This window comes from Odocoileus virginianus, chromosome 27 (assembly GCF_023699985.2).
Source record: "Odocoileus virginianus isolate 20LAN1187 ecotype Illinois chromosome 27, Ovbor_1.2, whole genome shotgun sequence".
Taxonomy (NCBI): Eukaryota; Metazoa; Chordata; class Mammalia; order Artiodactyla; family Cervidae; genus Odocoileus; species Odocoileus virginianus.
The window spans coordinates 165,498-176,750 of NC_069700.1; the positions used below are offsets into that span (position 1 = coordinate 165,498).

Genomic DNA, 11,253 nt, shown 5'->3' on the forward strand with positions numbered 1-11,253 from the left:
GGCCTGCCGGTGTAATAAACTGCACTCCACTATCTGCATTGTCGTTCTGAGTGAGTAGTTTCCCGGAACGCGTGGCTACAACAAGGTGAAAGAAGTAAGAAAAAGAGGTGAGAAGAAAGGGAAAGCATAAATGAAGTCCAAACTAAAAGGAATATGAGAGCAAATACACAGGACAGGTACTGCTGTAGGTAATTAGTAGGTGGAAGGGCAAAAAAAAACATTTTAATCAAAAGGAAATGAAGAGAGGAATTCTACTTTCAGCCAAGACGGGCCAATAAGAATTAGATTCACCCTCCTGAGTGAAACAAATGAAAAACTGAGTAAGATGCATGAAATAACGATTCTCAAGGTCCTGGCCACCAGGCGATGAGTGACGCCGCTGAGGAAAGAGAAAGGAAGTTAGCACGTGATGCCCCAGCCAGTCCTTGGGAAGCAGTTTCCAGGCCGCAGTGGCGCGGGGTGGGGGTGGAGCCCACACAGGGTTCGGGGGTCTCAGTGAGTCAGAGCAAGACGTCAGAACTCAGAGGTCCCAAGTCGGGCAGAGGGAGGGGCAGGGCCGGCCACGAAAGAGGAAGGAGCGTCACGGAGCGTCCTCTCGGGTCCTCAGACAAGGTCGGAAACTGCTGCTCAGCACAGCGCTGTGAGACAGTGACACTGCGGCAAAAGTCAAGGAGAAGGACAGAATACCGCTCGAGAGCAGGAGAGGACTTCCCTGCTGGCCCAGCGGTTACGCCTCCTGCCAGGGCAGGGCCATGGCTCTGATCGCTGGTCTGGGAAGCTCCCACGTGCAGAGGGGCAGCTGAGCCCGCGCCCACATCTGCTGAGCCTGAGCTCTGGAGCCCGTGAGCTACCAGTGCTGAAGGCCATGTCCCCAGAGCCTCCGCTCTGCCACAAGAGAGGCCGCCGCGATGAGAAGCCCGCAAACCTCAACGGAGAGGAGCCCCGCTGGCCACAACCAGAGAAAGCCTGTGCGCAGCGGCGAAGACCCGGCACACCCCAAACAAGTAAATAGATAAATATTTTAAAAAGAATTGGGGGAAGCTACTGGAAAGCAGGCAACCAAACAAGCCCCAGAGCTCACCCAGGCCTGGGGATGACCTGTGTTCCTGTTAGACAGAGCGGACGCACTCCTCATGCACAGGCGTGGCTGTGATGTGGGCGCAGCGTGTCCGACTCTCTGCGACCCTATGGGCTGTAGCCCAGCAGGCTGCTCTGTCCTGGGATTTCCCAGGCAAGAGTACTGGAGTGGGTTGCCATGCCCTCCTCCCGGGACCTTCCCAACCCCGGGATGGAACCCAGCCCTCCTGCATTGGCAGGTGGGTTCTTGACCTTAGTGGGGTGAGATTATCCCTGGGTCAAAGACTAACTTTGGACTCACACTAGTAAAGCTGAGAAACACGTTTCAAAAGGTCCTTTTAGTTCTGAGTAATGTTAACTGTGGGCCAGAACAAGGTCCTATGGCTTTTAAAGGACTGTAACAAAATGGGTCCATTTCTGTCCTTCCAATTCTGTTGTTTTTTTCTATTTCTTTGCATTGATGGCTGAGGAAGTCTTTCTTATCTCTCCTTGCTACTCTTTCGAACTCTGCATTCAAATGGGAATGTCTTTCTCCTTTGCTTTTCGCGTCTCTTCTTTTCACAGCTATTTGTAGACCAGACCACCTGACCTGCCTCTCGAGAAACCTATATGCAGGTCAGGAAGCAACAGTTAGAGCTGGACATGCAACAACAGACCGGTTCCAAATAGGAAAAGGAGTACGTCAAGGCTGTAGAGTGTCACCCTGCTTATTTAACTTATATGCAGAGTACATCATGAGAAATGCTGGGCTGGAAGAAGCACAAGCTGGAATCAAGATTGCTGGGAGAAATATCAATAACCTCAGATATGCAGATGACACCACCCTTATGGCAGAAAGTGAAGAGGAACTAAAGAACTTCTTGATGAAAGTGAAAGAGGAGAGTGAAAAAGTTGGCTTAAAGCTCAACATTCAGAAAACTAAGATCATGGCGTCTGGTCCCATCACTTCATGGCAAATAGATGGGGAAACAGTGGAAACAGTGTCAGACTTTATTTTTTTGGTCTCCAAAATCACTGCAGATTGTGACTGCAGCCATGAAATTAAAAGATGCTTACTCCTTGGAAGCAAAGTTATGACCAACCTAGACAGCATATTTAAAAGCAGAGACATTACTTTGCCAACAAAGGTCCATCTTGTCAAGGCTATGGTTTTTCCAGTGGTCATGTATGGATGTGAGAGTTGGACTGTGAAGAAAGCTGAGTGCCAAAGAATTGATGCTTTTGAACTGTGGTGTTGGAGAAGACTTGAGAGTCCCTCGGACTGCAAGGAGATCCAACCAGTCCATCCTGGAGGAGATCAGTCCTGCGTGTTCATTGGAAGGACTGATGCTGAAACTCCAGTACTTTGGCCACCTCATGTGAAGAGTTGACTCATTGGAAAAGACCCTGATGCTGGGAAGGATTGGGGGCAGGAGGAGAAGGGGACGACAGAGGATGAGATGGTTGGATGGCATCACCGACTCGATGGACATAGAGTTTGTGTAAACTCCGGGAGTTGGTGATGGACAGGGAGGCCTGGCGTGCTGCGATTCATGGGGTCTCAAAGAGTTGGACATGACTGAGCGACTGAACTGAACTGAACTGAACAAAATGGGGAGTCAGCAACATAAAACTCGCAATGTCTGGCAAAAGATACAAAAAAGGGTCTGCCCTGGTGGTCCAGTGGTTAGGACTTTGCCTTCCAGTGCTAAGGGCGTGGGTTCAATCCATGGTGAGGGAGCTATGAAGAATTTTTTTAGTGGTCCACATCAAAAAAAATAAAATCTTTAAAAAAAAAGATACAAAGAAGTAGGAAAATATGATCCACAACCATTGTTACTGTTCAGTCGCTAAGTCATGTCCGACTCTTTGCGACCCTACGGTCTGCAGCATCCCAGACTTCCCTGTCCTTCACTGTCTCCCAGAGTTTATTCAAATTCATGTCCATGAAAAAGATCAGTTATAGCCATAGACCTGTAAATGACAAAGAGGATGAAATGGCAGACAAGGGTTGTAAAGTAGCTCATACATGATCTATGCATTCAAGAAACTAGAGGAAAGCATGAACATGAAAAGGAGAGAAATGGAAAATTTTCAGAAGACACAAACAGAGCTGCTAAAAATTAATATATTGATATAACATCTGAGATGAAAAAATACTTGTGTGAGAATAATAGCAGCTTAGACACTGCAGAGGACATGAATTGGAGGTGCAGCAGTTAAAACCCGAGGCCCAGAGAAAAGACTGAAAAAAAAAAGGAGGTTTCAGTAAACTGTGAAACCCTGTCAAGAAGTCTAAAATGCACATAATTGGAATCCCAGAATAAAAGGGGGAGGATAGAAAAATAATTGAATAAATTATGGTGGAAATTCTTATGAATTTGATGAAACTGTAAGTTCAAGGAACCCCAAGTAGAATAAAAAAAAGAGGAAGCCACCCCAAGGGACATCAGATTAAAACAGGAAAACAGTGATTCTCTTGAGCAGATCATCTTGGAAGTAATTGGACAGAAAAATAAAACATAGAGGGAAAATAAGCTGATAAATACTGGTGATGTCTCACATAGCACAAGTCAGGAGACCAGAGAATTATGTCTTTAAAGTGCTGACAGAAAACAAGCTGTCCACCGAGAATTCCATATCCAGGGAAAATATCTTTCAAAAATGAGGCAAGATACTTTTTTCAGACAAACAAAAGCTGAGAGAGTTATGGCCAGCACATCTGCCCTATAAGAAATGTTAAAGGCAGTTTTTCAGGCAGAAGGAAAAGTGATCCGCCCCAAAAGAGGGAAGTAACCTGAATTGGTAAACGTTGTAGATAAATCTGGTTTTCTTAGCTTTTAATCTCTGTAAACTACAGTTGTTTAAAGTCAAGGCTTGACTCTTCCTGTCTTAGCCTCTGAAGGCTGTCCCTTCTCAGCGGTACCCCCAGGGTCTCAGCTGCATGTGGAAGGGGCCACCCCGCAGCTTCCCCGCCCCGCTGGCCTTCCAGCCCACTACTGACTTGCGTGCGTCTCTGGAGTCTACCAGTGTCTTCCCAGGCAGGCAAGCCAGCCTTAAGAAAAGCATGAAGGGTGGGGGAAGTGGGGGGCAAAAGCCTTTAAGAAACAAAGGAACGAGTGAGTCTGTTTTCAAGTGAATGTCTGAATATTCAAGTGAATATCAAACATTCGTGTTTGATAAAAGCCTGACCTTGTAAGAGAATTTCTCTTACACACTGGAAAGAAATCAGCAGATAGTGGCTGTCAAGTTCTGTTCTGCAGGACAAAAGTCACAACTAAAACAGGTGCGTATAAAAGGATACTCATGAACTTCCCACTCGTTTTCACAAGAAGTACCCCCGATGGAAAATTCTTCTTGCAACCAGAATTGTATTAGGACTGGCGTGTGGTGATTTAACCAGGAGATTCCGCATCTCCTGACCACGACCTGGGCAGAGACAGAACGCCCGGTCCGGTGCCCAGCCCACGCCGGCGGGCAGTGAGGACCCAGGGGTCGTTTTGGGTTTTTCCTTGAAGCCAGGATGCGCCTCTTTCCGGTCTTCACAATCCTCCTGTGGCCTTGTAACCACAGGACCTGAGAGGTGCAGCTGTGGGGAAAGGATCAGAGTCCAAAATCGGATTTGCATAGAGAGTCCTGTGAACTGAGACAAAGTTCTCTGACCCTCCATCTCCTTATTTACAAGATGAGGAGGTCTGACTAGCTGACCTTTTCAGGTTACTTTTCGTTCAAGTTCCTATTAGTCTTACACACTGTTAGTGATGAAAAGGGAGCTCGTCTCTGGTCATCTCTGGGGCCGATGCAGAGATGCAGGAAATCTGCAGCATGCTGGGGTTCCCGTTCCTTCTCAGACTCCTGAGGTGACTCCAGCCCCCCACCCTAATCCCAGAATCCCACCTCATATCTCAGCGGGTCTTGTCATTCAGGTCCCACGCCTACCCAGAAGTGAATGTCCTCCTGGTGGAATCTCAGGGTCGGGGGGAGGGATGGAATCATTCCTTTGTGGAAATGGTGATGGAAACACACACCGTCATCCCCACTAACAAATCCCATCACACAACGCTAATGTGACAAAGGAACTAGCGGCTTCAGAAAATGTCTGGTAATCCAGGTGTTAGTCCGTGCATGTCCCTACTTTCCAAGTGTTTTCCTAAGCAGCATTTCAAGTCCCTTTATGCAACTGGGCTTTTAAAGCTTTGCCCTGGAGCATCAGCTTGACACTCAGCCTGGCACCCCCTTGTAATCCTGCTGAAGTGAGCCCTCGCGGTGTCCACGCGGGTTTGCGACAGGCTAGCAGCCTTCCTGCTGGGTACCTCCTGTCCACTGCTTTCTCCCAAGTGGAAGGAGAAGCAGGGCTCTTCCAAGGTACCGAGGTCACCAGTAGGATTCCCCCCCACCTCTGGAGCTCTGACCGGCTGCGGGAAGGCACGACCAAGGGTAGACCCGGGGGCCCTGGCAGCTGCCCAAGTGCTCCAGGCGCTTCGGTCCAACGTTCCCTTCGGTGAGGTAGTTGGAGGCTTTCCACCAGCTCAGCTCAGTTGGAGGCTTTCTCACCTGCCAGGTTCGCTGTTAAATGCAGAAAATGAAAGCAGAAGCCACTGGTTCCTCACCTGTTTGACAATCCTCAGCACGGGTCTGGGTTTTAGAATGTATAATGTTCATAAAGTGAACAGCTGCTCATTTCCATGGGGGCGGGCATCTGGTAAATGAACTTATTTTCATACTACTTAGAATGACACTGCTCACACCTTTTCTTTTAAACTGTCTTCATGCTCCAGCCTCTTTGATCTGTGCATGCTTTATCCACCCTTCATCTTTCTCCTTCCCATCCTCGTGCCCCTCCCCTTCCTCCCTTTTCTTCTTTAAACAAACACACACTCAAGTAGGAGTAGAACCAAGTGGAATCAAATAAATACAGGGTCAGATTTAAAGTAATATTTCCTCTAATTTTCAATTTGTCTAAAAATTACCAAAAAAATCATAAATCTAGTTTCCTTGGTGTTTTTTTTTCCTAGAGTGGTATGTAAATGTTTGCACATTCATTTATTACTTATTCTTCACTCCTCTTCCCAAAATATGAAACTGACTAGCCCAGCTTAATTGACTCTGCTTTAAGGCAGAGCATTGGCACCTTTTTGACAAAGTATAATTGATCCTATAGAACCATATAAATCGTGACTGAAAATCACATTTTAAAAAGCCACAGCGTCTTTAGTGATTGAGGGAAGTCTAGAGGCAGGCTTGGGTTCAAATTCCAAATCTGCATGGTAAGAACACAACAAACTGAAAATTACAGTGGCTTACCTATTTAAAGTAAAATTCTCCAAAAATCCAGGGTTTATAATTTCATATAAATTCAAAGGTAGTTAACATGTATAAACATAACTGCTGAAAGGAAAAGTTGCTTGAGAATTTTAGTGTATTAACGATGTATAAATCTATGGCTATTCCTAAGTACAGGGGATTTCATTAACTTAAGATGTCACAGTATCATATACCCTTTGACAGAAAATTCCACTTAGGGAAATTCACACAAAATTATTCACTGAGGCACTATAAGATAGAAATATAAACAACCTGCACGTGTGGGAATTGGTTAAATAAAATACAGCATAACTATAGAATGGATGCTGTGCATCCATTTAAAGGAGGCAGATCTCTGTATTTTAAAGATACACTGTTTACTGAAAAAACAGGCAGAGGACAGAATTAGTACCATTAAGTTGTGAAAAAAGAAAATGGGGAATAATCTACATAGGTGTGAAGACAGAATACCCCTGCAAGGATGCAAGAAACACAACAGAAGAATGCCGGCCCTCCAGGGGAGGGAAGGTACCAAGAGGCACAGCAGGAAGACAGGCTGGTTTTCCACTCTGTGCTTGGAATTAGGTGCTGTGTGCATATAGTAACTGTTCCAGTTTTCTCCTTTTTTTTTTTTTTGCAGAGGAGATAAAGGTGGAGTAGGATTTCTCCAAGAGAAGAGTCTATGCTTTCAAGCAGGCCTCTCTCAGCTAATAAAATATTTACTTAAAGGCATCTTAAGGGAATTCCCTGGTAGTCCCGTGGTTAGGACACTGCCCACCTGGGCAGTGGGACAGGGTTCCACCCCTGCTGGGGGGAATTCCCCCCTAGCCCCACCTCGCAGCCAAAAAAAAAAAAAAAAGCATCTTAAAAGTCAGATTGATCGCCCTTCCTAAGCTGGGAACGCCTGTGGTTGGTTTGATTTTATCCTTCTGAAGCCGAAGAGTACATTCATGTGAGCATTCACCCATCCCTTCGCTTGCTGAAGGAAGGATTCAGTAGAATGTGTTCTGAAAGTGACATTTAAATTGATAATAAAGAGGAGGAGACAGAAAAGAGGACACCGTTAGGACACAAACGTTTATGTGATTTTAGCCATTACAACAGTAGTTCAGAAAGACCTCAAATGTTACATGGATATCATCAATATTACAAAAAGAAAAAAAAAGGGACAGGCAACCGTGACGAGCACCAGAGCCCCAGCTCCCCTCGTGGGACCCCGGGCCCTCCTCTCTCCGTCCGCGAGCCCCCCGCCCCTCGGCCTCCGCCCGGCCTCCCCTCCCCTCGGCCTCCGTCCGGCCTCCCCGCCCGGCTCAGGCCTCGTCCTCGCCCTCCTCCTCCTCGAACTCGCCCTGCTCGTCGGCCGTGGCGTCCTGGTATTGCTGGTACTCGGACACCAGGTCGTTCATGTTGCTCTCGGCCTCGGTGAACTCCATCTCGTCCATGCCCTCGCCCGTGTACCAGTGCAGGAAGGCCTTGCGCCGGAACATGGCCGTGAACTGCTCCGAGATGCGCTTGAACAGCTCCTGGATGGCCGTGCTGTTGCCGATGAAGGTGGCCGACATCTTCAGGCCGCGCGGCGGGATGTCGCACACGGCCGTCTTCACGTTGTTGGGGATCCACTCCACGAAGTAGCTGCTGTTCTTGTTCTGCACGTTGAGCATCTGCTCGTCCACCTCCTTCATGGACATGCGGCCCCGGAAGATGGCAGCCACGGTCAGGTAGCGGCCGTGGCGCGGGTCGCAGGCGGCCATCATGTTCTTGGAGTCGAACATCTGCTGGGTCAGCTCGGGCACCGTCAGCGCCCGGTACTGCTGGCTGCCCCGGCTGGTGAGCGGGGCGAAGCCGGGCATGAAGAAGTGCAGGCGCGGGAAGGGGACCATGTTCACGGCCAGCTTGCGCAGGTCGGCGTTGAGCTGGCCCGGGAAGCGCAGGCAGGTGGTGACCCCGCTCATGGTGGCCGACACCAGGTGGTTGAGGTCCCCGTAGGTGGGGGTGGTCAGTTTCAGGGTGCGGAAGCAGATGTCGTACAGCGCCTCGTTGTCGATGCAGTAGGTCTCGTCCGTGTTCTCCACCAGCTGGTGCACGGACAGGGTGGCGTTGTAGGGCTCGACCACCGTGTCCGACACCTTGGGCGAGGGCATGACACTGAAGGTGTTCATGATGCGGTCGGGGTACTCCTCGCGGATCTTACTAATGAGGAGGGTCCCCATCCCAGACCCGGTGCCGCCCCCCAGCGAGTGGGTCAGCTGGAAGCCCTGCAGACAGTCACAGCTCTCGGACTCCTTCCTGACCACGTCCAGGACGGAGTCCACCAGCTCGGCGCCTTCTGTGTAGTGGCCCTTGGCCCAGTTGTTCCCGGCACCGCTCTGGCCTGCCAGAGGGAGAGAGTCTTCGTAAGTCACTGATGATTGCATTAAATTCCTTTTCACCTTAAACCCTTTAATAGAGCTCAGTGAGTCAGATTTCAGATCAGATTTCAGGTTATCATTAAAAGGACCAAACATTAAAATATTTGGTCATGGACATAATTATAAATAAGGCAGGTTAGGGACCTTAGAGGTTGAAAGACCTTTTGTTTTAGGTTATATATTAAGACAAAATGAGCACACAGCTCCAGGCTTTCTCTAAGGCAGCCACACCCCTCCACCCTGAGCTGTCCAGGCCATCAGCCATGCCAGTCACTCACCAAACACGAAGTTGTCGGGCCTGAAGATCTGGCCGAAGGGTCCAGACCTGACGGAGTCCATGGTGCCCGGCTCCAGGTCCACGAGGATGGCCCGAGGCACATACTTGTTACCTGCGGGGACAGAGCAGGACTCAGACCTTCAGGCAGAGAGCTCAGAAGGGGGGCCCTGGTACCAGCTTCCTTCCTTACAGAAGCGGCTTGGAGCCCCAACAGAAGACACAGGACAGGATTCTCAAGATTCTCAAAGGAGCACTCCCCACCCCACCCCCCCAAAAAAACCCAGGGAAAGATAGGAATCCTAAATCCGCTAGACCACCCTCCCCTGGGGCCACACTTCTGGGGTCAGCCCCTTGGTGGGGGCAGGGTAAAGGCGATTACCGGTGGCCTCGTTGTAGTACACGTTGATTCTCTCCAGCTGCAAGTCACTGTCGCCATGGTAACTGCCAGTGGGGTCGATGCCGTGCTCATCGCTGATGACCTCCCAAAACTGAGACACAGAAAAACCTGCATTAGACCACGCCCCACCGCCGAGAGGCCCGCGACACACAATGAAAAGACTCGGTGCCGACAGCCCAACGTCCCCGCAGCTTTAGGGCAGTCACGCCCGCACCACGGCAGGGCTTGCATTTTGCAGGGTCGCGGAGTTGAAACTGGGCGTTTCCTGGGCGAACAGCTGCTCGAGGCAGGAGGCGGGGGTCTCGGCGGGGAGAGACAGGACTAGCAACTGGTTGGCGGGCGCGCGGGGCGCCCAGCGGCGCGGAGCGGGTGGGAGGGGGGTCGGGGACCGGAGGGGCTGAAGGACGGGGGTGGTTAGATTCAAGGCACGTCCGGGGACCACGAGATGCTCGTCCTCCGGCCCTCCCCCCGCCACTCGACTAGAGTTCGAGCGAGTAAAACCGATTCTCCCGGCGTCCCGGCCCCGCCCGCAGAGTGGCGCACAGCCGCGGACACCCCCCGCGCGCTCCGGGACAGCGTACGAGGTTTAGAGAAGAGAAGGGAGGGGCGGCCGGGGACCGAGAGGCCACACGAGTCACAGCCTCAAGCTGGGGGGTTCCCCCCACTCCCGCTGAAAGTCGCCGCGGGCGCACGCCCGGCTCCGCAGTACAGAGCCGCGGGAAGGTCTGCACTCAGGACGACGTTCGCGCCCGGAACCCCTAGGGGCGTCAGGCTGGGCCCCCGTCCCCACCCGACCCCGCCCGGGCGCCGCGCCCACCTTGGCGCCGATCTGGTTGCCGCACTGGCCCGCCTGGATGTGCACGATCTCTCGCATGGTGCCGGCTCGCTTCTTCTGGCCCGGGTCGGCGTCTGGTCGGTCTGTCGGTCCCCCTACACACCCACTGCGGGGTCACCGGGAACGCGCTCGGGAACCAGCCGGCTGAGAGCGCCGGCCCGGCGGGTTCGGCCTTTTATATGAGAAGGGTGGGGCGGCCCGCGCAGGCCGCGCCCCCAGCCTGAGCCCCCCAGTCCCCTTCGCGCTAGCGCTCTCCAGGCCCCGCTGACGTAATGCTCCGGGCCCCAGGGACCGTCCAGGGGGCTGGACCACCGGCCCGCAGCCAATCAGCAGAGGCTTGAGGGCCGGGCGCGGCCCCGGGGCTGAGCAGAGCCGGGTGGGGGGCGTGCGCATTGTCTAGGACTGGGGGGGATGTGGAGAAGCTGGGCGCCGAGAACCGGGGGGGTGGGTGAAGGAACCGAGCGCGGGAGGGTGGAGACGCGAGGGTGGCCGGCGTGACAGGCCGGGTGTGGGGGGAGAGCGGGCACCGGGTGGGTGGCGGTGGGAGACGAACAGGTGGAGGGACCGCCAGGTGCTCCGGGAAGGAGCGCTCTGTGCTGGGGCGCCGGCTGGTGGTCGCGCTGGTGGCCTGGGTTTCGCCACCACCGCGGACTGCGGCGCCGCTTCCACCCTCGGCCGGAGCCCCCTAAGCCACCCTCCCGGGGAGACTCCTGCCCCTTTCCCCAGTCCAGCGGCGGTGCGGCGGCCGAACCTCGGCCCCGGGAGGAAGTCCTTGTGACAGCTTGTTGGGGCCGAAGGGCCGTGGCCCTAGACACTTCTGGCCCAACGGCTCCAGGCTGCCCTCCGCCCCGCCCGCGGGGTCCGTGCGTTCCCTCTTTTGTCTCTGCCAAGGGCCCTTTCCGGCTGCGGCATCCGGGGACCGGGCCACCTCGGGGCCTGCACCGCCCTGCCCGACCCTCTCCAAGAGTCCACACCT

At 52.4% G+C, this 11,253-nt stretch overlaps 1 protein-coding gene across 1 annotated transcript; it reads right to left on the reverse strand.

Annotated features, from left to right (window-relative positions):
- Positions 1 to 7,418: 7,418 nt before the first annotated feature.
- On the reverse strand, positions 7,419 to 10,441 carry TUBB2B (tubulin beta 2B class IIb). Its single transcript, XM_020887604.2, has 4 exons — positions 10,260 to 10,441; positions 9,425 to 9,533; positions 9,047 to 9,157; positions 7,419 to 8,731 (listed from the first exon to the last, which is right to left on the reverse strand). The coding sequence occupies exons 1-4, from the start codon at positions 10,314 to 10,316 to the stop codon at positions 7,671 to 7,673; spliced, it is 1,338 nt and encodes a 445-aa protein (XP_020743263.1). The 5' UTR covers positions 10,317 to 10,441; the 3' UTR covers positions 7,419 to 7,670.
- Between the last annotated feature and the right edge of the window lie 812 nt (positions 10,442 to 11,253).

Coding starts and splice junctions, on each gene's coding strand:
- TUBB2B (XM_020887604.2), bottom strand. CDS start 10,316: ATGCGAGAGATCGTGCACATCCAGGCGGGCCAGTGCGGCAACCAGATC. Junction 9,534..10,259: donor GCAACCAGATCGGCGCCAAG/GTGGGCGCGGCG, acceptor TCTGTGTCTCAG/TTTTGGGAGGTCATCAGCGA. Junction 8,732..9,046: donor GCCCGACAACTTCGTGTTTG/GTGAGTGACTGG, acceptor TCCCTCTGGCAG/GCCAGAGCGGTGCCGGGAAC.